We start from the raw sequence: 26,744 nt of genomic DNA, 5'->3' as shown, positions 1-26,744 counted from the left end.
TAAGAGGAGAGTGGAGAGGATGAGGAAAGACGAATGGCCGATAGGAAGAGTGGCGGAAGAGAAAGGAAGAGCAGGAAAGGGAATCAAGCAGTGCCATGGACGGAGTGCGAGAGGAAGAAGTGCAGCAGAAGGAGAGGGAGGGAGGGATCGAAAGACGAGATTGTCAAGATGGATGGAAGGAAGCAGTTGAAGAGGATGCAAGGAAGGAAGGAAGTAGACTAAGAAGGTAATAAAAAGGAACAAGCCAAGAAATAGCAAGGAAGGGAGGGAGGAGACAAAGGGAGAGTGCGAGGATGAAGGAAGCTGACTAAGAAAATGCTGAGAAAGAATAAGCTGGAAGATGAGATGGCGAGAAGGATGGATGAGAACAAAGGGCAGCAGAGTAAGAAAGTGTCAAGAATGAGTAAACCAAAAGGAGAGATAGCAAGGGAGCAAAAGTAGAGAGTGCGGGGACTGATAGGAGCGGATGAAGAGTGCAAGAAAGGAAGGCAGACAATGTGCTGAGGCAGAATAAACCAAAAGAAGAAATAGCAAGGGAGGAAAGAAGAGTTTGAGGGGCAAATGAGGAAAGCGTAAGGAAGGAAAGGTGAAAGTGGGGGAAATTAGGGAGGAAAGAAAGCAGCAAAGCGAGTAATATAGAGGAAACCTTCAAGAGTGGAACGTTTATGCTTTACATTTGGTCTTGGCGATGTCTGCGTGTGTAATGACCATGTTATTAACTGATTAAATGCGATAACGTTTTTTTTTTTTTTTTTTTTTTTTTTTTTCCCAGGAGATTTAGTTTAGTTTAAGATGGACTTCCTCAAAATTGGAGGGTTAAATGCAGTCTTCTCAACCCATTTACTATAAACTAGATGGGCATTCAACGCTGAGTAAAATTACCTGGTGGTAGCAATAAAATATAAAAGGTCATTGGAATGGAAGGATTAAAACTGAGTACAGGAGGGTGTACACACTACTCAGGCTGTGAATTTATAGCAATCAATTTTGTGTCACATGTGAGGATGCGAAATGTTAAATTGCGCTCCACTTTATATAGTGCAGTTAACAATGAGGCAGGATCCAGATTCTTGTATTTTCCATCATGTGTTTAATAGTGGTAGGTGGGGGCGTTCACCATCCACTCACTTGATGTAGTGCTACTGTCGGGTGACTTCTTTCCTTCCTTCCTCTTCTGTCTTTCTTTCCTTCATTATTTCCTCTTTCGTCTGTATACGGGTGACTCTATTTTGAGTGACAAGCCAACTGGTTTCCTGAACACGAGGAAACCATTTACTATGCTGGATGGTAAACATGTAACCAAATTATGGCACCTGTTGGTTTAGTGGGTAATTAAAGCATTCCAATTGGATTGAGCCTGGGTAGGTTTATATCCAAGGGGTGCTAAGGGTTTATTGCTCTCATAATGCCACTCAGGGATGAGTGAAACTGGTCACTCTCATCTTTGAATGTCAGAACCAACTTGCCTAGTCTCGGGCTCCTATGCTTCTCATGGGGCAACATAGGATTAGATGATGATGATGATGATGATTCAGAAATAGATGTTTGCCTTCTCATATGCAATAGTACATGTTTTTATTTATTAGTATCATTATTTCTACCGGTATTATTATTTCTACACAGTTGCATCTTTCTGTGATGGCAACAAAGAGGGGTGACAGGAAATTCCACACCAACCTATAGGTGATGGTTTCATACGGACTAAAAACTTAGCCAGGCACTATAACTAGCTGATTACTTTCCAGCAGCTGCAAAAATGAAATATGTAATTATGACTGGTAATCATGTGCAAGTCTTGAGTGTGACTCCCTGTCTGAGAGTGAACACTGTGGGACCCAGCTTGTAGCCCTACATCATTCGCATGGTATATTCAGTTTGTTTTTAACGAACGCAACTGAGCTGCTCCCCCAACTTGAATACTAAGTTGTTACATGAAATTCAGTAACCTTTAGTTATGGGGCAGGAATGAGTCTTCCTAGATAGCTGCTTAAGTCAACCCTACATTCTGACTGCAACTGTCCATCAACTGAACCTAAAGGGGCCAGAGATCTTCATCAGGTTAGAATAAATGCACTACCGTACTGTATAGTGCCTCTGATGGTCAGTGATGGTCTAAAACTGATAAACAACTGTAGCTACAGTACTCTGATTCACTATCAATGAGATGCTGTAGCACTTAGTACATTATCTTTGTATAGGAACTGCTGCTACAGAAGATACACCATATTAATATTGTAAATTCCTTTCTAATTATAAAATAAGCTACAAAAAAAACACAAATTCTGCATTCATATTTATTACTGAGCTCCATTCAAAACACCCCATCACCAGTGATACATTCAATGAAGTGTATATCACAAATAATCTGTTTCAAACCAGTCACACCCCAAAACTGTGGTGGTAAGATGTGATTAACATCACCAGTTTCTCAGTATGCCTAACAGTACTAGGCTACATTATATTGCTGTTCTTCACAGTGTACTCAGCATATCAAAACTTCCTATATTTGATTACTATATTTTAAGACTGAAGTCATCAGCTGAAACTGTTCAGTTAATATGCAATGTTCATTCCATGTCCACTACTTCCATTTCAGCTCAACAGCACGTCACATTTACAAATGGGTCTTACAAGATAAACCTGATATAAAAAAATATAGCTACAGTACCTATAGAGGAGGGAGAGAAGCAGGGAAAGTGACAGTTATGAGGAAAAAGATAAAATACTTGTAATGTAAAAGACATGGAAATATCAATATGATGAGTATTGCAATTAAACTGCTTATTGTTCAAATGAATACTCTCCCAGCATCTCTCCCTCAATACAGCACATGTATAAGACCACTAAAATGAATATGTCAAAAACCAAAAAACCAAAATGAGATTGAAGAAAACCAAAATGATACAGAAGTTACAAATTACATCACACAATAATATTGGTATGAGAAAAAAGAACGTGAATGCAGTGAAGAAAACATGCAGGGTATGTCAGAGGAAAAAATTAGACATCCTAGAAAACCAATCATTGTGGAAGACTGACAAATAATACCAAAGCACAAAACAGAACAAAACGAAAGACCTGATAAAGCTAAAGAGATGAGGAATATACATGTGATGGTACTAACATGAGAGAGAAATATGGGGTACAGAACATGACACTAAAGAGAAACTGATGTCAAAAGAACCAGAGTATTAGAGATCTGAAAAAAATAGAAGCTGTGCAGAAATAACCAGAACTACGAGGCTACAATTTGGTCATGTCTCTAGAGCGGTACTTGATGCCTCTAGATTTCATTTCCCTCACAACGTTGGCTGGCAGCCGACCCGTGATCGAGATAGCATACATTCCTCGGCAACAGCGATCTGTGGGAAGGCAGTAAAAGATAATCACACACTTTTTTCAACAGTTCAGGTCCAATTATGTAACAAGTACAGTACAGTAGAGGAAATTTAATGTTTACTGAAAGGAGAATAAATCAAGCAATGAATATTTTGTATTAACTCTTCAAGACATACTGGTAAAATGAGTTCAGTATACACCTTACAATAAGGAATGAGTGCCATACACCCTCAACTTGAGAGAAAGGGTATAAGAGTACAAGAAAAGGGAAAAAGTGACTAATAGGAATAAAGGGAAGATGAAAATGATGACACTTTTGTAAATTCCTACTCTGAGAGCTTTAGAGAATTCCATGAACAGTACAGTATAGTACACAACATATTGTACTAGTAACCCAACCTCATGCCTCCACCTCAAAAGGGATACTGTGGGACAATTTTTCATGAATAAGAGTTGGTCAGTGACTTGATAAATATGATTACCATATATATAAGTGTGACGTCCCAGATGACTGGCTGAAAAGTGTAACTGTAAATGTGTACAAGGGGAAGGGTGATGCCCTGGAATGAGGATATTATAGAGGCATAAAGCAAAGACCAAGTAATGAAGGCAATGGAGAGAGTTCTAGAAGGTATGATTAGAGAAAGAGTGAATACTGATGAGATGCAGTTTGGGTTTATGCCAGGCAAAGGGACCACTGATGCCATATTCATTGTTTGACAGCTTCAGGAAAAATATACAGGAGTGAAAAAGGAACTGTACTTTGTTTTTGTTGATTTGGAGAAGGCCTTTGACAAAGTCCCCAGAGAGGTGGTGAAGTAGGCAATGAAAAAGCTTGCGTGAATGGAGATTTTAGTGATGAGGTTTCCATGAATGTTGATGTGCTTCAGGGGTCAGGCTTGAGCCCCTTGTTGTTTATTATGGTACTTGACGCCCTCACACATGACTTCAGAAATGGACTCCCGTGGGATATGTTGTATACTGATGATTTGGTGTTGACTGCAGAGAATGAGAGGGAGGGGGAGGAAAGATTTAAGAAATGGAGAGATGGTATGAGGCACAAGGGCTTAAGAGTAATGCAGATAAAACAAAAGTGATGATTAATAGTGCTGGGGGCGGTGCTGTCAAAGAAGAGGTGGAGTGGCCATGTGCGGTCTGCTACAAGGGCATGGGAGGTAATTCCATCTCGTGCAGCATTTGTGATAAGTGGGTGCATAAGAGATATAGCGGTATTAAGGGTAGACTGTGAGATAATGCTGATTTCATATGTGTGGTTTGTCAGGGAAAGCATGTGGAAATTGCCGGGTGTGAATGGATCGAACTTGCTGGTGAGTCTCTTCAGTATGTGGAAGAGTTTTGTTATTTGGGAGATATGTTATGTGCTGGAGGTAGGGCTGGAGCTAGCTCTGTGGCAAGTGTGAGGAGTGGTTGGAAGAAGTTCAGGGAGCTCTTGCCTCTCCTGACACAGAGAGGGCTCTCCCTCCGTGCTATGCGATCTTTGTATACAGCATGTTTTGGAAATGTAATGCTGTATGGTAGTAAGACCTGGGCAGTAAAAGAAGAGGATAATCGCATGCTCAAACGTACAGAAATGGCAATGATTAGGTGGATGTGCAGTGTGTCCCAGAGTGTGAGGCCTGGGGTGGCTAGGTTTATGATGGAAGAGTTGAGAGGTAGGATAGGACTGGAGTGTACTGGTGTTATGACGAGGAGAGGTAGATTGAGATGGTTTGGGCATGTGGAGAGGATGGGGGATGATAATTGGGTGCAGAAAGTGAGAAGTGTTAATGTTAGGGGTAGGGTTGCTAAAGGTTGACCCAAAAAAACCTGAGACATGGTCACTGAGTGTGACTTCAGAGATAAGGGACTAAATAGGGAAGCTGTCAGAGATCGAGCAGCATGGACAGCTGTCATTAGGTGACCAAGGCCAATGCATGCAAGCACGTTGAAGCCTTCAAAAATGAAACGAAACAAAACAAACCATGATTCATCAACTTACAGACTTTAAAGTACATTAACCCTCTTATAGTGAGGACAATTCTATCCATTAACCATCTCCTATTCCATCCACCCCTGGTATTCTCTTTCTAATGCTAATAATTTTATTCAGCTGAGTGAATCGATAGAGCCTGAGTGCTAATACTGGTACCACTAATCCTATAATGGTTAGGATACCTCTAGTGTTCTGTTCTAGTTAATGTCCAGTAGTTTTAACCCTTTAACCGCGGGTGTCATTCCAGAATGACGTTGCAAAAACTGGACCAAACCGCGGGTGTCATTCTCGAATGTTTGTGAATATTTTGAATACCCCACGTTTTTTCCGTGCGCCAATTGTTTCAAGGGAGAGTAGCTATTAAGTTCTTTCACTCCAGCCGACCCCCACCTCCCTCTTCCCCCCCCTGGGGCCCCACCTCCCACCCCCTGGGCCCCCCACCCCACCCCTGACCAAGCGCGCATCAGTATCTGTCCAGCTGTGTGAGTGACAACACATGTTGATGTGGCAGTGAAGTGCAGGCAATTACAGTGCCTTTTACCTGTCTCAGTGAACACAGAGTGGGTGTTTATCGTATGTGCAGTGTTCATATATGTTTATAGTATTATTATCAGAATGTGATTGGCATTTGGTAATGGTGTGTGAGCGAAAAATAGTGATTACAACACCGCTGATGTGGCAGTGAAGTGCAGGCAATTACAGTGCCTTTTACCTGCCTCAGTGAACACAGAGTGGGTGTTTATCGTATGTGCAGTGTTCATATATGTTTATAGTATTATTATCAGAATGAGGTTGGCATTTGGTAATGGTATGTGAGCGAAAAATAGTGATTACAACACCGCTGATGTGGCAGTGAAGTGCAGGTAATTACAGTGCCTTTTACCTGCCTCACTGAACACAGAGTGGGTGTTTATCGTATGTGCAGTGTTCATATATGTTTATAGTATTATTATCAGAATGAGGTTGGCATTTGGTAATGGTGTATGAGCGAAGGTAATGATGTGTGAGCGAAAAATAGTGATTTTACACCCCTCACTTCTAACGGCACTGCCCGTCCTGTGAAAGTCAACAAAGTCATGAAACGTACATCAATGGAAAGCTGAAGGTTAGTACTTTCTAATGGTACCTTATTTTTTTCTCTAGCTTTATTCTGTGCAGAGTTATTAAGGTTTAAAGGTTTGTTTACATTTGGCTGAAACCCCCGCGGGAGAGGACAGTCAGACCAAAACAATACCCGCGGTTAAAGGGTTAACAAGCTGAAAGGAAGTCAAAGAAGCCTGAGTTCTGACAACTGCAACTCCAACATTGTTACAATGTCAACATGATAAGTTGGTTGGGCAATGTTTTTAAGGCCATCAAACTGTGAATGTATTAAAATGGTAACATTGGGTATATATCAATTTGGTTTAGTAATATCAGATACAGTAGCTCCTGTATTTGTTTTCTTGCTACTATAACCTGAACAGAAAATATTTTTTTTATCACACACACACCAAAAAAAAACATAATATTTATTATGTAAAATTCCATGCATTTTTAGGGGGTGGGAAATATATGATGCATTTTGCTAGTAACTCTAGGCCTACTTCAAGCTGTATCACTTAAAGCCAATTGTTTATTAAGCTGCTTAGAAACAACCCATATAACCCCAGATTTTCACTTAAAGTTGCTCATAATTCATTACAACAGTTTAATTTAAGTCAGGAGTATATGTTTCTGTACATTAACTCCTACAGTATATCATGAGCCTAAAATATGTTGCCACCTAAGCTGTTTCACTTGGGCTACAGTAATGCTTTTTCTGCACACACATCCTAGATTTAATGCCTATAGTCCAATGATGTATTTTATATAATTGCTACTTCAAGAAAATGTTACTCAACTAGTGAGAGGAGTTTGATACAACCTTCAGTAACTACATTATTACTAGACATCCACCAAATATTAAAGTCAGTCATCTGGATATAGCGAGAATAAATGATAAAAGTGTCATTGGACTGAAAGTGAATCCTCTCAGTCAAAGGATGTCAGTTATGTTTCATTCTAGCTGCTACAAGATTATTTTATTTAGGTTTGGAGAGATCCAACTGGAGAGTTTAGATATAACTTTCATGAACCTTTTAAAGGGCCTGTTAACCACTTCTCTCCTAATGAGATATATTATACTGTGTCACTGCTCATACCAAATTATTTTCTTCTGATTTTCTTTGGAGACCTTTTAAAATATAGGAGTAGGTACTGTACATCCTTCTTCAGCCCTTTCAGAAGTAAAGGTGTGTACTAAATTACATACATTGTACCAGTACATGTCAGGTGGTAGCAAGAATAGAACAAAAAGACATCACAGGATGGAAAAAGTTATGTTGAACAAAACAGTCTGCTATTAACTAAAAGAAAAGATAGACATCCTCATGTAAGTGTTAAGTAAGGATAGCATGTAGTGTACTGGACATTACAATATACTGTATTTTGTTTGACCTGACACACAAATTCCCCTGGAACACTTACTAATGCGCTGCCACTTGGCCACCCAACTGTCCTCGGGACTCATCATGGCAATAAATCTGGAAAAGCAGTTCAACATTTACTAACTCAAAAACCTGTGCTGTACGGTACTATAACATAAACTATCACCTGAGCACTGTACAGCATATTACAAAGTCTCAGTGAGGAAGCCTACACTAAGGCATAAAAGTTCTGTCTGAGAAATCCTGCATTTAGTTGTAAAAGTACTGTCTGAGAAAGCCTACACTAAGTTGTAAACATATTGGCTGAGAAAGCCTACACCAAACTGTAAAAGTACCATCTGAGAAAGCCCACACTAAGTTGTAAAAGCACTGTCTGCATATGAAATGGCTATGCATAGTAATTACAAATATGCATTATTTTTTTAATGATTATAATTTTTTTTTTTTTTCACTAAATTCAGTACAGTATTTGACATGCCTAAATGTCCTTAACCCATTCAGTCTAGTTTCTTCTTTCTAATTCAAAATTACTGTATTCAGCATAGGGTATGTAAGATTTTAAAAACTGGACTGTTACACAATGTACAGCCTTAATTAGCCTTTCACTATTGAAAGTCTCTCCTATACTGAACAAAATAATTTGGAAGTATCAAGAGTAAAATTTTAAAATAGTTTCATCACACTGAAGGGGTTAAAGTACCATATGTAGCACACTGCCTGTACAAGTCCTATACATTAAGCGATGCCAGCAAAAAGTTTGTTCTGCCTCTCACCCATCAAAGTTGGAGGAGGTGCAATCGTACACTTGGTCTCGGTTCTGTTTCATTCTCAGAAACTCCTCACAGTTGTCGCACCCGTCAGCCTCAAACATGTCCAGGGTCTGTTGGTGACAAAACACGGTAGTGACGTATCATGCTTCAGTGTGGTCAAAAATCATATCATCATAACATGTTTTTCCCACTTAAGGATATGGTGAGGTAATGAAAGATAAAAACACAAATGAGGGTGCAAAAACAATAACAGGCAATCCCATTATAGGTAAATTTTTAGAAGTAACCAACGTTTTCTTTTAATTTTTTTTTATGGTTTCCAATGCAAAATACTGTGCTTTAATTAGTTTTGACCCTCATTTTTGGGGGAAAATCCCCCCTTTGGAATTTTGAGTAAGATTTCCAAAACTGGGTTTTTCCCCCGAAATCAAGATCAAGATTAATTAAAAACACACTATTTTGCATTAAACTAACCCAAACTAACCTAACCTAACCTAACCTAGGCCTGATATAGAGCCTGACATAGACCGAATGCACACGCCTGCACCAGCCAATGTGGCGCCACATTCATCCGTTACTGAGCGACAGCCTAACCTAAGTCACTATATCACTATCCCTACAAAATTTGTTCCCCCAACTGAAACTAGGCTTAAAGGGTAAGTCTTAGTTAGAATAGTTCAGGGACATAATATAATGAAAATTGGTAACGTTGGTTACTTCTAAAGTTATACCCCATTATATTCTTACATGGTGCAAAGATACCAAGCCAAGTTACCATAGTCAAGTACCCAGTATATTTTAGGTTATGGTACTGCAGATGCCCTCCTACAGTCCATCATCCTCTTTTCTTTTGGGAGGACATGGAGCTGAAAGATGTCTGTATAACCAGGCAGTAGCACAGTCTACATACAGCATATTCCTGCATAATATATATATATATATATATATATATATACACACACACACACACACACACACTATAATAGAGACAGAATGAGAACAGAGCAGAGCAGAGCAAAATGTCAAGCAATACCATAACAGAATAAGTATACCCAACTGCTACCTGGAATTTTTACAGTAATGTTTGTCTTACCATATGCAGATGTTTAAAATGAAACAAAACTTACATTACCAGTTGCCACTAGATATTACAGTATTTCCTTTTTTTTTTTTTTTTTTTTTTTTTTTTTTTTTAAGTCGAACACTGTGCCAAGTGTGCTAAGATTAGGTTCAAAGTAGCCTATGCTCAGGTTACTGATACTGTACTGCAAAAGGATGCAGTTTTCATTGTTAGGTTAGGTTTGGTCTGAGTAATTTTTTTCACTTCTTACACCTTCTGAAGGATGCCTAGGTTAAGTGTGAAGGATACTGTGGATGAAAGATACCATTACTGAAGTTAGATCCAAAAAATGTGAGGGGTATGCCTTTAAATGTCAATGTTTGATCCAAATGATGCCAAAGTCAGGTTTAAAGGATGCCAAGGTACTAGCAATATAAAACCTGACCATTATTTCTAATTCTTATGAATTTGTTACAGTACTTTGAAACTAGGCCTAATGTCATTCTGTACTTTTAGTTTTTCACGTGTATTTTTTATTATTATCATTATAGTTATTATTTGGTGTCATACATTTCATTATTTGCATTTTACATTATTCTGCTGCTTAATCTTTACATTTTTTCCTCTACCTATCTTCAAGTCCAGCCCCCTATCAAAGGAATTACTGGTAGCTAAGGAAGATGGAGATTAAGAAGGGTGGAAAACACTTGTCTATCTATTGCCAGATGCCTCAATCCAGTCAGGGATGGCCACAAACAAATTGTCTCCATGTAGGCTAGCCCGGTTCAATGCCATTTCACTGCCTTGCTCCCAGCTCACACCCCCCTCTCTCATACAGTATTCCTCTCCACTCCATCTCATCTCATCCTTGGCCTTGTATACTCGTATTTTCCTTGTTCATTGATGGATCCGCTTCATACTTGAAAACACACTTCTGTACAGCTTTACACAGTATTAAACTCAGTTGAGAGGTAGGTAAACAAATTTTTAATAGCTAATGTAACCTGGTCCCATGTCTCTCATTCTGTACAGGTTATCTGTTAAATGGATAGAACTCCCCAGATTTCCAGTTCATTAGACAGTTTACTGGTAAATACTGTATATTGACTATATAAATATAAGTAAAACTAGTAACTGTATATCAACTTCAATCCAGTGATGTCTTTTATTCTTGTTACCACAATTTTATTAAACTTTTACAGATTTTTTGGCGTGAAGGGGTTAAGTATGGTCATAATTAACGCATATACTTCGAACTTTATATCCTTTGCCGGATAACACACGCCTGAAGTTAGCACGAATTAACAAATGACATCGTACTGATGAGATTTTAGCATGCACTCAATTATTGAACTGCAGTAGGCCACCGGTATCTATTATACACCAAAATGAGCTGAACTTACCTTAACAAGTGAACATACAAGGCATGCCCTCAGGTTTCTTAAGTCTTTGGGTATAGTTTCCATTGCCGAAAGTCAGTAATTTTGACTAAAGCTAGCTAGCTAAACACGTCCACCCGGATCCCCGTCACAACTCACAACAAAAACAAGACCATTCGCCCGGTCGCCGTAATGACGATTCCCTGTCATGTGTGCGTCATTAACAAGTCTGACATTTGTGAGTTATGTGTTAGAAACATGATGTTGTTTAATTGTTTTTATGTCAGATCTATCTATCTATATTGCCGGAGGCCTTAATCCGGTAAGAGAGAGAGAGAGAGAGAGAGAGAGAGAAAGGCTAAAGGTTTGATTGATTGAGGTTTACAGTGGTAAATAAAATAGTTTAGCGTCAGGTATAGTAAAATATATGTCCCCCCAGTTGTATACGTTAAAGATGACTTCGTGGTGAGGCAATCGATCCGTGCAGTCGTTATGAAACTTTTGGCGGGAAGAAAACGTGAATACGATATATACGGTAATTATTATAATGGATGGAAGTTAAAGATTTGTTAAAAACATTGGTCATTGGCATGTCTTTTCTATTGAATATTTACAACATGCAAGCTTAGCAATTAAATATCATTTGTTTGTTCAAACTTCATTAAGTTACGCAAGATGGTCGAAGGGAGTAGCGGTTATTTCCTTTCACTTTCAAGATTAAGATTTGCCAAGATTGACCGTAACAGATGATATTTGCATCACTTCCAAATATATTTTGCCCTTGCTATGGCAAAAATATGGGCCAACATCATTTATTGTGAAAGGAATACCGTACAAGAATACTTATTGAATGTACGATTTGTATCGGCAACTGTTTACCTTATGCAATGCTTCTCTCGCTATAGTTAATCTTGTAATAAGTGAAAAATTAATGCTCTATCCTGCTCCGTTACTTTTACTCTGTTTAGATTAATATGAATTAGAACGAAAATAATTCGCAAAGTTAACGGAAACACCTTTGCTTTTTTGTATGTAACAAAAGTTGACGATCGTACAGAAAGGAAGATAGGCTGAAATCGAGAACGTGGCGGGAAGAAGACACTGCTCCCGCTTTCGCGACACGATTAAGCTTGCAGCCGTACTGGATTACACCACTGGTAAATATAAAATATTGATTTGCTTCATCTGTGATACAGCTGATATCAGATGCAACTCTTGGCTAGTTTCGATTCAGATTTGCTGTAGGCTACTGTCATGCGGTAAGTGTGAAGAGACACTGTGGTGGTTGTGCTGCCTCGCACACAGTGCCATAACAGAATGATGAAACTGCAGGTGGTTTGATATACTGAAGGTACTGTAGTTGCATGGACGCCAGTGTACTAGTTTTGCCTTTACCTTGACAGTCATAACATAAGTACCACCCTCGACCCCAACAAGTCTGCACCAACCAGAGGGTAAGCTGCAAAGTAGACCATAGGCTGTACCGGTAGGCCATGATTGGTATTTATCACCAAATAATACCATGGTATGGTATTTTTGGTCTATTCTATGAGATTTTATCAAAATAGTTTTTTTTTTTTATGCAGCCAACAATTTGGTTTTGATATTTGTTTTTTTCATGTATTTTGAATTTTTTATTTATGCTATTTTTTCTCAATTGCCCTTTTTTTCCATTTTCTACTCCCCCCCCATCAAAACCACAGCAAAATAAGGTAATTTAGCAAAAATGATTATCAAAATTCAATTTTTAAAAGTAAAATATGATGATTGATGTAATTCCTATTGGAATGAAGTGTTGACAGGATCCTTTGCTGTTTTAATTTGGTGGATTTCTCATGTGATCTTACAGTATTTTACAGTAAACATTCTGGAAGAGGCCAGAAGGCCTGTACTACACATCTAGCTGTGGACATTGAGCTGAATAAGTGGTTCTGCTGGTGGTGGTGGCAGCAGTTTGAGTCATTTTATCATACTAAATTCTGGTTTTATGATCGTAAAATAAATCTTGCATATTCCATGCCTTGCCTAGATTAATTTCAAACTTCAGCACAGACTCTGACTCAGTCACATATTGGGGTAATGCATTTCAATGATTTAGCACTATTACAGAATGAGTTCTTCCGCTTATCTAGTCTTGACCTTTCCTTGAAGATTTTCTTGTTGTGCCCCCTCGTGCTCCTGTCTTCACGTACTACAAAAACACCTTGGCAGACATCCTGATCATACACTCCTTACGGTATCTTATACATCTCTATCATGTTCATGTCCCCTTTCCCTCCTGTATGCTAGTGTTGGCAGTCTTAGCTTCTTTAACTGCTCTTCGTAAATCAGGTTCCTCGGTGTTGGTACCAACTTGCTCGCTCTCCTGTGTACGTTTTCTGTGGCATCTATGTCTATTATCGAATATGGAGCCCAAACAGCATATTCCAAATGTGGCCTGGCTAGTGCCACATAGAGAGACTTGAAGATTTCCTCATCTAAAGATACAAATGTCCTTCTTATCAGTCCCACCGTTCTATTTGCCTTATTTATCTATTCTGCTAGGTGGTCTGAAAAATCTAACTTATCGTCAGTTACAATGCCTAGATCTTTTGCAGGGTTTATTTCTGTCATTTATTCACTCATGTTTTATCTTTTGTGTCCTATATCACATTTTCCAATTTGCATATACTGTAGTTCTTTTCCTCGATGTTGATTTGTCCTTGAATTCGTTAACTGGTACACATTCGTTTATCACTTCCTCTTGTTTAGTTCTAAATTTTTTCAACATTTCCTTGACATCTTCACCCAAAAGGTCATTCCAGTCAGTTTTTAGTTTATGTCTGAGCATTCCATAGTCTGCTTTCTTGTACATATATACTTTCTTTTTTCAGGTCCTCTCCTCATCTTCAGTATTGCAGGTGAATGATACACAAGTATGATCACTTCATCCTATGGCATTTTCTACTTTTATGTTGTCAGCAATTTCTTCTTCACTGCTAAATAGTAGGTCTATAACACCTCCTCCTGTCTTCCCTCTGTGTCTTGTGATTTCCTTGATATGTTGTGTCAGGAAGCAGTCCCTCACTGTCTCAGTGAATTTATACTCCATGCTGTTTATTCCTGCTGTTGTAGTGTAATTCTCCTGGTAAATATATGGCAGATTAAAATCCCTCAGTATTATCATGTATCTTGCCTGCTTATTGTTTTTTTTTCCTACATCAGTTTCAGCAGTTTATCATTCTCTCTGTGTATTGAAGCTATTATTATGGTCTCATTTCTGCCTTTCACTTCAATACAGTATGCAAGTGCTCACAATATTGCTGTTTAATGCTCATCTTGCTGAAAGATATCTCTTCTCATTTACAGTTCAAGCAAACCTCTGCCTTCTTCTGCATTAATAACGTTCTATCCAGTCTATACATATCCATCAATGCTGTACTGAACTAACATTCTCTCAGATCTATAATTTTTTTTCACCTAATCTCTTTCAGGACAATAATGTAGGGTATAACATTATTTTCCTGTAGTGTAGTTTTCATTTCTCTGAGTTTATCTGGGGAGAACACATCCACATTACTAAACATAATGCTAAACTTTTGTACACTAGTTACAATGGATGTACAGTATATGAAGTTTGCTTCATGGTAGCACCTACTTTTGCCATCCCATGGTCGTGTGATGATCACCGAATGCATAACAAACAATACTGTTTTGGTGCACGTTTTACCTAATGTACATTTGAGTTTGTATGCTGTGAGGTACACTACAGTCATTGGGGTGTCTCGGGGGCAAAGCCCCCCAGTTAGGCATCCACTGCTATTTTTGACATATGTTCTATACATTTACGTTTGTTTGGTGTGCTGATATTGTTTCCAGTTGGTGGAATGGCAGTAAACATGCAGTCAGGGGTATTTAGGCAGCTTTTTGTAATATTGCAAAGTATGTTTTGTTTGTTCTCTTCAATATTTTTTTTTTTTTTTTTTTTTTTAATGTGTCCAACTCTGGGCAAAGGCTTCAGGACCTGTCTCAAGGCTTAGTAGTCTATGCATCTCCACATGTCACCCCTTCAGCGCTAGCACCCACTGTCGATATTGGGTACATGCCAGGGCTGTCTCATACGGAACAGGTGTACTTGTATTAGCCGGGGTATTTTTATATGTCGGCAGGTCTTTTGGTAGATCAGTAAAGTCTGCTTTTTATGAAATTCAAATCCTTAAACTGTTTCCTGCCCCAGCCGGGATTCAATCCCAGGTCCAGTAGTACTGCAGGCCGCCTCTTTACCGATTCAGCCACCGCCTCCCCCAAATCATCGCTTGTGATGTATCTAGTAGCCTGCTAAAAAAAAATTCCATAAGAACAAGGGTATATAAGAAAACAGCTTGAATCACTGCATCACTGTTGTCTTGTTTTACCAAAAAAAAGTACCCAACTGGGGAGGCACAACCCTCAGACCCCCCCCAGTGACATTAACCATCCAAATCCCCACTCAGCATAATCTTGAAGGCCACTCCAACCTTCTATGCACCTACTGTTTTGGACCTGAAATAACTGTGAAAGCCACTCAACCCGTGCTTTGCTGTGATGAGGTCTTTATACTCTCAGTTTAGTTGCAAAGCTATGGCAGCCAATGTGGACACAGTGGTTTCTCTTTTTTAGCCATGTTGTGTCAACACTTTGGTAGCAATGGTTAGCGAAATAAGGAGTTCATCACAGTCAGTGGGAGTTGGGAGGGGTTGCAAGTGACCTACTGTTGGGAATTAGCGTGCAGCTTTGAGGAAGAGCCTAGGCTCAGTGTGTTTCTATCTATCTATCTATTGCCAGACGCCTCAATCCCGTTTGTAGAAAATAGGGATGAATTATTTCCTTTGATACTTTCTATCCTTCATCCAGTCTTTTACAGCCCTGTCAGGACTGTTGGGGCTGAGGCCTAAGCTGCTTAGTCCAGATGTTCTTGCTACCACCAGGAAATATTTTTAAGCCCGAAAATTACTGGAAGTGAAGGGTTCAAAGCAGTCTCCATTACTTCCTTTAGTGCGATAGGCTATACAAGTATACAGTGTACTGTATATATATATTTTTATCTCACTTAGCTACTTAGTTAAGGGAAGGGGACAAAACCTTTCTTGTGTGTTCCTCCCTACATATGGTACAAAACATTACCTGTACTTTATCCATCCATTTTGATCCATTGTCAGTTCCTTAACTTTCTCGCCGTCCATACCTCTCTCACTCACATTCATTTACCTTATTCATCCCTTTTCCTGGCCTACCATGTTTCCTTACTGTTTGGCTAATTCATATACGACTTTCATGGCCCTGTTTTTATATTCGTTTTCTACTTTGCTGTACAGTACCATCTAAGCTGACACTGAATACCTAATAATAGTACATAACCTTTCCCTCAGATTACAGATGGCTTCAACACTTGCTGTTTCGGACGATTCGTCATGTTCCCTGCCAGAAAATACGAAGCCCTGTCGAATGACAGGTAAGTGAAGTGCTCCTTGGATTTAAGCAGTTTTTGGTGGTAGATGGTGGCAGCCATCATCCACTTACTTGATATAGTGCTGCCTATTTCCGCCTTCACCTTTATCATTCTTTTTCTATGTCTGCCCTCTTCCTATATCTCACCACCATCCGCTTAGTTGATTTGGTGCTGCCTACTCCTACCTTCACCTTTATCATTCTTTTTCTGTGCCTTCCCTCCTTTCTTCCCATTTCTCCAATCTTCCCTGTCACTTTTTATTACTCTTCTTTCCTTTTCAAGTGGCTTTACATTGGGTGACAAGCCAGATGGTTTCCTGTAAGCCAGGAAACCATTTACAGTGTTGGGTGGTAACCAATCTAACCATCCCAAACATTCCACACCTCACCATAAACAACATTCTCCCACCACACACACACACACACACACACACACACACACACACACACACACACACAGAAAATCCTTGGTGTAACATGCAGTACAACAGTGTCATTTAAACAACACATTACAAACATTAAAAATTAACACCAAGACTCAGCACCCTAAGGTCACTTGCCCATACAACATTCAGACACAACAAAGAAACCACCACCTCAGTATACAAATAATATATATGTTCAGTAATGAACTATGCAAGCCCTGCTTGGGCTTCTAACCTCACTGAAACACATTTACAACACCCTACAGACCTTACAGAATAAGGCCCTAAAAATAATCACTGGCTGCACAGCTACCACACCTATAGACCACCTACATCAAGGTCAAGGATCATCTAGACATGAGAGTTGCACAGATTTTTGCGGCAGCCTTCACAAACCCACATCGTGCACCACACTACATGGCGGCACATCCACACACACCAAGGAACATCAAAACAACACCCAGCACACGACATCATGCACAAATACTGTCATCTCCCTCCTCGCCCACCTCAGACCAGGTTCCAGAGGCATATCCATGCCCAGATCACTCACCACTCCATTCAGTTACTCAGAGACGACACACAGCTGCATGCACAGCCTCCTGATATCAACCCTTCTGAATCTTACCTCCCTCATGAGGACGGGGTCCACCTGGCCGGACTGAGATGTGAGCATCATCCAGCCCTCTTGAGTTACCAGAAGAGGCTGGATGACTCCACTGCTAATGCCTGTCCAGAATGCAACACAGCATCCCATACTATTACACACATAATGGAAGACTGCATTGCACACAATTGCCTGCACCAGCAACACAACATACACTCCTTGAGAGCTATGTGGGAAAGCTCGGTCTTGGCTGTGGCCTTCCTTATGGACTCAGGGCTGTTTGGCCAGACTGCCTAGGGAACAGCTACTACTACTACCCACGTGTTTCTTACATGTCAGCAAGTGGGTTGGCAGAGGATTAGTGTGCCTTCCCAAAAAACATCTAACTCTAAGACAAATGGCCACCCTATGGGATTATAACATCTGGCTATAGATAGATAGATAGATCATTGTTTTATGTGAATCAGATTATATTTTCTGTATTTTTTTACATACATGGTCATATTCGTATGGATAATGTAGGTAGAAGTATTACCGTTCAGTAGAAGTGTACTATCAAAATCCAAGAATCTTCTCACTCCTTGTGGAAGTGAAGTTGAATCAAGGCTATTGGAGGTCCGGGCAGCTGGAAAACAGTAAAACTGCCCATCCTTCATTTTGTAACCACTGTTTTGATTGTATAGGTTTTTGGTATTAAGCTCTCTGTAACCCAGTCCTTTAACTCAGTCCAGGCAGGGGTGGACAAATTTAGGCTTTGACAGAACTTACTTTATTGTTATTCTGGCATTCTTGACATTCACTTATTAATGTTTGTCTAATATTGTAAAATATTGACTAATTGTCTTGGCCCTTTATTGTTGTATAGATTAGATATGACTGCTGCTTGCCAGCAGTTTGGACATTTGTACTTGTTTGTGGCTGGCTTATTATTACAATACTTGGCCTCAGTTCAGATGAGAAGAGCTAGGGTCATTGTTACACTGCAGGGGAAAGTTGTAAATGGAATTTTCTTTGGTTTTCAATATTCCAATGATATCTTAGGAGACAGTTAAAAGAAACATACTGGTAGTGCCTAAGTTGCAGTACTGTGACAGTACAGTATATACAGTCATTTCAGTACATCAGTAAAAGGTGTTCTTATCCCCCCTAACCCAAGGTTGTTCGATAATTATATTTTTGTTGTTGCCAGACTAGTGTACTGCATTCAGTTTAGAACTCCCAAGAAATAAACGTTTTATAGAAGGCCATATCTCATTTCCAGTTCAAAGTCTCTTGAATTGAGTAAAATCATGAATACAATAGTTGGGAAAAACAAGATAATTATAGATGTTATCGATTTGATATGGTTAAGTGCAACCCAGGGGTACAGTAGACTTGCTGTAATGGATTGAATGGGGGAAAGCCAGGTCCATCAAAGCCATTAGTCTGTTATATCCGAGGACCCCTTCCCCTCCCTGAAAGTGGGATTTCAAGCACATTTTCAAAAATAAATTAGTACAGTAGCATATTATAGTACAAAAATGTAAACTATACCCATTTTATACTAACTTGGTCCATAATTTTGCCTTTTTGCAGTTTATTTCACATCTTTGTCCAGGCATCTCTTCATGACTAGTACAGTATTACTATAGTCTCTTATTACAACTTGGCAATCATGGTGGAGAGAGAGCAGTTTTAGGCCAAGTTGGAGTAAAAAGGGTAGGAAACACATGTATTGCAACCCATTTTGTCCCATTTAACGGACATTGTTATACAGTATCTGACAAAAGTTCGGTGGGTTTGTGGCATCTGTTAAATCCAGTATCCACAATACTGGGGGCCTCTATAGTTAGGGTCTACTGTATATCACCTGATAGACTAAAGTGTCTTCATGTCTTGCAATTGTAGAGTACCAGAACGAGGCATCACTGTCACCGGCAAGGCCAGCCGAGTCTCCTGACCTGCCTGAAGAGCAAGGCAACACTAGCACCTTCTTGGAGGAGGATACTCTTCACACTGGTAACCAAGGCTTTGTTATGTACTGTATATATATGCTTATAGATTATGATTTTCTAGTCCAAGAAGTTCATTACAAATACTTGTAGAAAGTATATCACACTTTTCTATCTTCAGTTTACTTCGAAGTTGAGTGGCTAAAATTGTAATGTATGTTCATTTATCTTCATTGTGTTCTTTGTGTTGTAGCATAATTCTTATTCCCAGACTAATTACTACAGTACTTTAGGACACGATCGCTTTCACTTTTACTTTATTTATTTTCTTATAGCTCCCAAACATAGTGTTCAAAAACTTTCCTATCCCTCACATACTTGATGCAACACTCCAGATTCACATTATTACTCAACAGAAGAAAATGGCATGGTAACCTTGGATGGAAACATCCTGACTGCAGAAATGAAGAAGGAGGAAGAGGAGCTGGAGAAAGCCAATGAGAAAGAGGAAGAGAGGATGAGGAAGGAGATGGAGGAGAGGTCGCGCCAAGAGAAGGAACTACAGGATCAGAGGTTTTAAAGTTTTATTTTATTGGTTGATTTAAGTGTATTTTTTATGCAGAGTTAAAGGTTTTGTATTATTTTTGCATCACCTTCATGGCATATTAGAACATGTACTACAAAGCTAATTATCGTAATGCCCAGTACTAATTTACTTCCCCAAGGTTTGTGTGTAAAAAAAAAAAAGTCAGCTGAGCATTTTCATCAGTAATACCTTACTAAAGTTAAGCCTAGTGACTTCAACTCCAGTAAAACTTTGCAGAATTACCAGTAATGAATTATGGTACTTAGATTCTCTGGATTGTACATGACAAATATTGTGCCTTTTGTTTGGATTTTTGATAATTTGGTTAATTAGAACACACACACACACACACACACACACACACACACACACACACACACTGCTAGATTTACTGTTAATCCATGAATCATATTTCAATGGTTATATGTCTAGGAAGATAATGTTTATCTTGTGTTAGCAGAAATGTTAATGGTATTCATATTTCAGATACAAGAGGCTGATGCATCTGCTCAATAAGTCAGAGTTCTACAGTCAGTTCCTTTTGCGACAGATTGAATCACAGAAAGCAGTCATCAGAGTCAACAGAAAAAAGAAGTAAGATTAATTTCAAGTGGCTGCAGCACACTTTGTACTGCATTCTTCAAATTTTACATATAAAAATCTGTCAGTCATTAAGTTGCCAAGCTTATGAAAATTTCACATCAGACTTTGTCCATGTAGCTAGCCAAGGCTAAGCTGATGTTCTTTAATTTCCATATGCCCTCAGAATGTTGTAAAATGACAGAAAAAGGCAGGAATGGGGGACTGGCTTGAAAAAGGTGGGAAGAGAATGAGAAATAACTACAGAACTTACTCTCCTTTTGGGAGATGATACTTTATTACTTCCCCTGTGGAGACAGGGAAATGACAAAGATTGGTTGTTCAACTTGGGGATGTATGAGTGAGGAAATTTGGGAAAAATTTTTAGCAGGTGAAAATGGAAATAATGAAAATTCAAGACAGTGAGCAGTAGAGGACAGAGATACCAAGTGACAGTGCATAAATGGATGAACTAAGGGTGTTCTGGCAGTAGAAAAGCAGTAATATCCCATGCAGTGGACTCAGGGGTGTAGGTGCCTGAGACTGGCCTGGTACTTTTGTTCAGACCAAATATGTATCCCCATCAAAACTAATGCTAAGAAGCTTGCTACCTGCACAGAAGGTACGAGGCTTCCCCCACCCCTGCTTCTCTCTCTCTCTCTCTCTCTCTCTCTCTCTCTCTCTCTCTCTCTCACTCTCACTCTCACCAGAGACTGGAAGCACTATGGTTGGAGTGATAGCCTTGTTTAGGTTTGGTCCCATGAAGTAATTGGATGTTTTTTGATCTTGTATTGATTCAAGGGAATTTAGTTGGTCATCTACCCTTGAATGCAGTGAACTACAGTAGCCTAGCATTGGACCTGTAAATCTTGAATAGGGTGCTATGGGAGTGGCTGTTACCAAAACTAAAACCACTTACCTAATCATAGTGGGTGTAGTGCATCTAAGTAGAATTTTTTCCCAGTTCAGTTCAGAAACATTTTATGTTTATGTTGCATTCTCCTGATTATTTTGCTCTTGTAAGGAATCAGGTATTGAAGACATTCTTACCTTATGTTTGAAGAGTCTTTTAAACTGAAAAAAGTTTGTCTGGTGATAGCTAGAGTAATATGAAAATCACATCATGAGACTGAAGGGTTTAAGATACAGATTGATATTGCGGTTTCCCTGGAGTCATGCATTTTCATTTTATGTCCATTGGCATAGGGTCAGTTCCCCCCCCCCCCATAATTTAAAATAGTTTTTTTAACGTGTTGGTAAAAACTGCAATAACATTGTTGTAGGGCAAGGCACAATTCCTTAGGCCCTGTTCACATGAGGCATTTTTAAATGCAGCATCTGTTGTTAGGGAAATGCGACAGTTGTACACACAGAGAATTTTCAACCGCGGCATTTAACGTGCGTTATGCTCCGAGGCTCCCTCCGTACAGGTGTCAGTGTCAACTCCACGTGGACAGTCTGCTGGGGTCGCCAAGGCAATGCGCAATTGCTCTTCTCATTGGCTACCGTCGCAAACCACACTAGCCAATGAGGTGCGACATAAACATCGAAACGTGGCGTTCCCTGCTGCATGTGACCATCCCCAAGCAAACACGTGTACCTCAAACCGCTTAACAAACACGCAGTAGGAAGGGAAATGTCAGATCACATGTTTAGACCAGCGGTTGAGAAAAATGCGCGGTAGCATGTGTACAGTCCAATACACTACAGTCATCCCTTAACATCTGTGGTTTTAACATACACAGTTTTGAGTATCTGCGGATGGCTCGTTTCGTTTTTAAAGGCTCCAACATGCTTGCATGTGTCAGCCTTGGTCACCTAATGGCGGCTTTCCATGCTGCATGATCTATTGCAGCCTCCCTGTTCAGTCCCTTAACCCTGAGGTCACACTTACTAACCTCGTCCCATGTCTTTCCCAGTCTTCCCCTCATAACCCCATCCCATCGCCAGTATTAACACTTCTCACCTTCCTCACCCAGTTATCATCCCCCATCCTCTCCACATGCCCAAACCATCTCAGTCTACTTCTCCTCATCACAACGCCAATACACTCCAGTCCCATCTTACCTCTCAACTCCTCCATCGTATACCCAGCCCCCCCAGACCTTGCACGTGGGGACGCACTACACACCCACCTAATCATTTTCATTTCTGTATGTCTGAGCCAGCAAATATCCTCCTCCTTTACTGCCCAGGTCTCACTACCGTACAGCATTACACTCCTAACACATGCTGCATACAAAGACCCCTTAGCATGTAGGGAGAGTCTTCTCAATGTCAGGAGAGGCAAGAGCTCCCTGAACTTCTTCCAACCACTTCTCACTCTAGCCACAGAGCTAGCTACAGAAAAAAACAAACAAAAAATATCTTGTTGAACTCTGCTGACACTGTAACAGTATCCCAGGCACAGTTTGTGGCTGTTTTAGTATGGTAATGCAGGGCTCTTGCTGACTGTCCATGGTTGCGAGCCACTTGGCTCCTAAGGTTTAAAATTTATGAGCCAGATAAATTTTTAATAGCCAAACTGAGTACGAGCTATCGGTCTGTTTTTAAACATTCACGGTGGCGACAAGGAAAGACTTAATTATCGATCACAATGTGCTTTTTTGTTCATTTAAGTGAGATTTACTTTTTTGTAGTTTTCTGGGTTTTGAAGTGGATGTATTTTCTCCTCGCCAAAAGGCGACTTGCATGTAAAATTTGTTCGCTGAAGGGATAAAATACTTGCATTTGCGAGCTGTGGCTCGCCAAACAAGAGCCCTGTAATGGCATTGTCCAGTGAATGAAATATACTGTAACACTCTTCCTTTTGGAGGGGGCTGGGACGAGCACAGTAGTCAGAAGAGACCATGCAGGAGTACACTTCATTATTTGTAACTTTTAGTGTTCTTGTATTAAAGTGGTTGTAAACATGCACATAGGGTTTTTCTTTAGTTATATAAGGAAATGGGGGGTCCAGAGGTGCTTTTAATGGGGGGCAGCATATATCCGCGGATTTTTAACTCGCAGGTGTCTCTGTTACCTAACCCCCGCAGATGTTGAGGGATGGCTACCATTGTCTTTGCTAACGCGTCGCAAACCACACTAGCCACACTAGGAAAAGTGCGTTTGATAACGCCTCATGTGAACAGGGTCTTAGTGTAGAGACTTCTTGATAAATACCCCCCCCCCCTTTCTCTCTCTCTCTCTCTCTCTCCTTGTAATCAATAGAATCTTTACATATAAATTTGCTTTCCTTTTAAGGAGAGCTGAGGAAGTGGCCAGCAGTCAGGAGAAGAGCAGTTCCCAGTCTGATAGTAAGTACAAACCTTAAAGAAAATGCTGCTACAGTTAGCTGTGTATATGGATGGTGTTGGTTCATTGATTGAAGAGATGTGATTGAGTTTTGCATTGCACTGCATGTGAATTGTTAACCTGGGACTTAGATTTGACAAATTGAGAGCTTACTGAAGATTTGTAAAGATGCCTTTTCCATACTCCATGTTTTGTGTTTTTGATGCATTGGAAAGAGTACCGGTAGTGTGTATAATGTAGCTACAGTGTAATGTGAATGTTACTCAGAAGACTATTTTTCTCATATATTCAGTACTGTATTGTAAATTGAAGGTAGCTTAAAAAAAAAAAAAAAAAAATCTGTATATGGGTAGAAGACAGCTCTGACCTCTTCAGTCAGGTGATGTATTTTTCATTAACCATTGCACCACCAAACAGTTACAGTATATTCAGCTTTAGTGAAACTTTATGAAATGAGGGGGTAGATATAGTCTTCATGAAACTAAGCCACCACAAGAAGTCCTCCATACAATCAGTGAAATTGTTCGAAGGTAGCAAAGAAATACGTCGTTGAACTGAAGATGCTAAGGTCCAGTGGTTTTGCATAAGCCATTTGTATAAGCCAGTGGTATTCAGAGTGTTGGTTGAAGTTCATGTATTTAAAAAAAAAGTTAGGAAAAAAATGAAGGGGATTAGTTCTACCTGTGGAATGAAATCGAGCATTTTAATTGAGTAGTAAGTGAATGTGGAGGTAAGACTCATACATTGTTGACACTGCTTTCCTTCTCCCCCCACCCCTCCCCCATCCACAGGCTTAAGAGTAAATGCAGGTAAAACAAGTCATGGTATCCAGGGCTGGGGCAGTACTGTCAAAGAAGAGGGGGAGTGACCATGTGCAATTTGCCACAAGGGCATGGGAAGTAATTTCATCTTGTGCAGTGTTTGTGATAAGTGGATGCATAAGAGATGTATTGGTATTAGAGGTAGACCAAGATAACGCTGATTTCAAGTGTGCTGTGTGTCGGGGAGAGCATGTGGAGATTGCCAGGCATGTGGAAGTTTTGTATTTGGGGAGACATGTTATGTGCTGGAGGTGGGGCTGGAGCTATCTCTGTGGCTGGAGTGAGGCGTGGTTAGACGAAGTTCGGTGAGCTGTTGTCTCTCCTGACATTGAGAGGGCTGTCCCTTCTTTGTATGTGACAGTAAAAGAAGAGGATATTCACAGGCTCAGTCATACAGAAATGGCAATGATTAGGTGGATGTGCAATGCATCCCTGAGTGTGAGGCCTAGGGGGGGCTAGGTTTACAATGGGAGAGTTGAGAGGTAGGATGGGACTGGAATATATTGGTGTTGTGATGAGGAGTGGATTGAGAAGGGTTTATTCATGTGGAGAGGATGGGGGATGATAATCGGGTGTATAGTGGGAGAAGTCGTAATGTTAGGGGTAGGGTAGTAAGTGGTAGAATGTAAAAGACCTGGGACGAGGTCACTGAGGGTGACCTTAGGGATAAGGGACTAAATTGGGAAGTTGCTAGAGATCGAGCAGTATGGAGAACTGCTTTTAGGTGACCAAGGCCGATGCATGCAAGCATGTTGGAGCCTTCAAAAATAAAACGATCCAACCCACACCACTTATGCATAGTAAGAAGGGTTAGGATGATAGTTGATGATGAATGTGACAGAGGAGTTACTGTTTGAGACCCTTCATAATGTGTGTTGTGATTTAGATTTGTTGCATTAATACAGAGTCTGACAGCTGGGACTATTACTTTGTTGTACTGTAGCCAAGGATGGGAACATAGTTTGAGCCAATACCAGTCTGTTCCTCACAATGTTGTCCTTATCTGTATTTGTGTCACCACCAGATAATTTAGTATGACATTTGGAAAACGTGACAGCAAAGGGACAGAAATTGTTCATTATCTCTGGACAATAGTGTTTTTTTTTTTTTTTTACATAAGAACAGCCATACTTTTTTCAACTTAAGAGATTCCACCTCCAGAAAAAGGGAGGGGAAGAGCAGACTGATAATCATGAGTTTAATTATGTCCTGGTAATTGTACAGTTGCAGACGAATACTGAGTCACCTAATTACAGTTACCGGGTAGTAGATATTAACATTGACATAAACCCAGTGATGTAACATTCATGGCTGAACAGACTTTTTAGGATGTTGAACAAGCTTTGCATTTTCTCAGCTAAAAAGTGGATAGCTGTTATTATCTGCAACTTTACCTCACATATATGGTCTAGCATGTACTATATTTCCTTGATTAAATATATGTGAAGCACATCATCGTGGAAAATGACCACGATGATATCTGCAGATGGTTAGCTCTATGATATAGATCCAAGATTCTAGGGACTTGAATGATTATTGGCTCATTTCACGGGATATGCTTTTGATATTTCTCCCTCTCCCACTTCCATACTTCCTCTTTATTTCTGGTTCTTGCCATACCCTGTTCTTAGGTTGTTTTGTTTTGTTTATAAAGGCTCCAACGTGCTTGCATGCATCAGCCTTGGTCACCTAATGGCAGCTATTCATGCTGCTTGTTCTCTGGCGGCCTCCCTATTCAGTCTCTTATCCCAGAGGTCACACTCTATTTCCTCATCCCAGGTCTTTTTCAGAAGAGAGGGAGAAAGAGAGTGTAAATAGGGTGATGATAGTTGTACTTAATTTCATCACCAACAGTGTGTGCTCGTCTTTTCAGGTGGCAGCTCAGAGTCAGTGACTCGCAGTGGCAGGAAGCGCAAACGACAGAGTGAGGGCAGGACCAACAAAAGATCTCGCAATGAGAAATACAGAATTACAGATGTCATTGACTCTGATGTGAGTATTGTTGATGGGATGCTGTAATGTGGTT

The 26,744-nt window shown here is 39.9% G+C and overlaps 2 protein-coding genes across 2 annotated transcripts in view; one reads left to right on the top strand and one right to left on the bottom strand.

Annotated features, from left to right (window-relative positions):
- Nucleotides 1-2,287: 2,287 nt before the first annotated feature.
- spt4 (Transcription elongation factor subunit spt4) lies at nucleotides 2,288-11,156 on the bottom strand. Its single transcript, XM_080275668.1, has 4 exons — nucleotides 11,034-11,156; nucleotides 8,574-8,680; nucleotides 7,841-7,896; nucleotides 2,288-3,362 (listed from the first exon to the last, which is right to left on the bottom strand). Exons 1-4 carry the CDS (start codon nucleotides 11,094-11,096, stop codon nucleotides 3,244-3,246), a joined length of 345 nt encoding a protein of 114 aa, XP_080131794.1. The 5' UTR covers nucleotides 11,097-11,156; the 3' UTR covers nucleotides 2,288-3,243.
- A 948-nt stretch (nucleotides 11,157-12,104) lies between these two features.
- LOC145404065 (lymphoid-specific helicase-like) overlaps nucleotides 12,105-26,744 on the top strand; it is a 45,273-nt gene continuing 30,633 nt past the window's right edge. Inside the window, exons 1-7 of the mRNA XM_080275667.1 lie at nucleotides 12,105-12,166; nucleotides 16,397-16,479; nucleotides 19,395-19,505; nucleotides 19,855-20,011; nucleotides 20,511-20,618; nucleotides 23,847-23,899; nucleotides 26,592-26,710. Of these exons, the coding sequence (XP_080131793.1) occupies nucleotides 16,404-16,479; nucleotides 19,395-19,505; nucleotides 19,855-20,011; nucleotides 20,511-20,618; nucleotides 23,847-23,899; nucleotides 26,592-26,710 (624 nt within the window). The 5' untranslated portion in view covers nucleotides 12,105-12,166; nucleotides 16,397-16,403. The remainder of the gene's footprint in view (nucleotides 12,167-16,396; nucleotides 16,480-19,394; nucleotides 19,506-19,854; nucleotides 20,012-20,510; nucleotides 20,619-23,846; nucleotides 23,900-26,591; nucleotides 26,711-26,744) is intronic.

Source organism: Coenobita brevimanus, chromosome 62 (genome assembly GCF_032717465.1).
Source record: "Coenobita brevimanus isolate Jiangsu-jjx chromosome 62, ASM3271746v2, whole genome shotgun sequence".
NCBI lineage: Eukaryota > Metazoa > Arthropoda > Malacostraca > Decapoda > Coenobitidae > Coenobita > Coenobita brevimanus.
This window is presented reverse-complemented; position numbering and strand designations above follow the sequence as displayed.

Coding starts and splice junctions, on each gene's coding strand:
- spt4 (XM_080275668.1), bottom strand. CDS start 11,096: ATGGAAACTATACCCAAAGACTTAAGAAACCTGAGGGCATGCCTTGTA. Junction 7,897..8,573: donor ACCTCCTCCAACTTTGATGG/GTGAGAGGCAGA, acceptor CTGCTTTTCCAG/ATTTATTGCCATGATGAGTC. Junction 3,363..7,840: donor GGCCAAGTGGCAGCGCATTA/GTAAGTGTTCCA, acceptor GCCTTCCCACAG/ATCGCTGTTGCCGAGGAATG.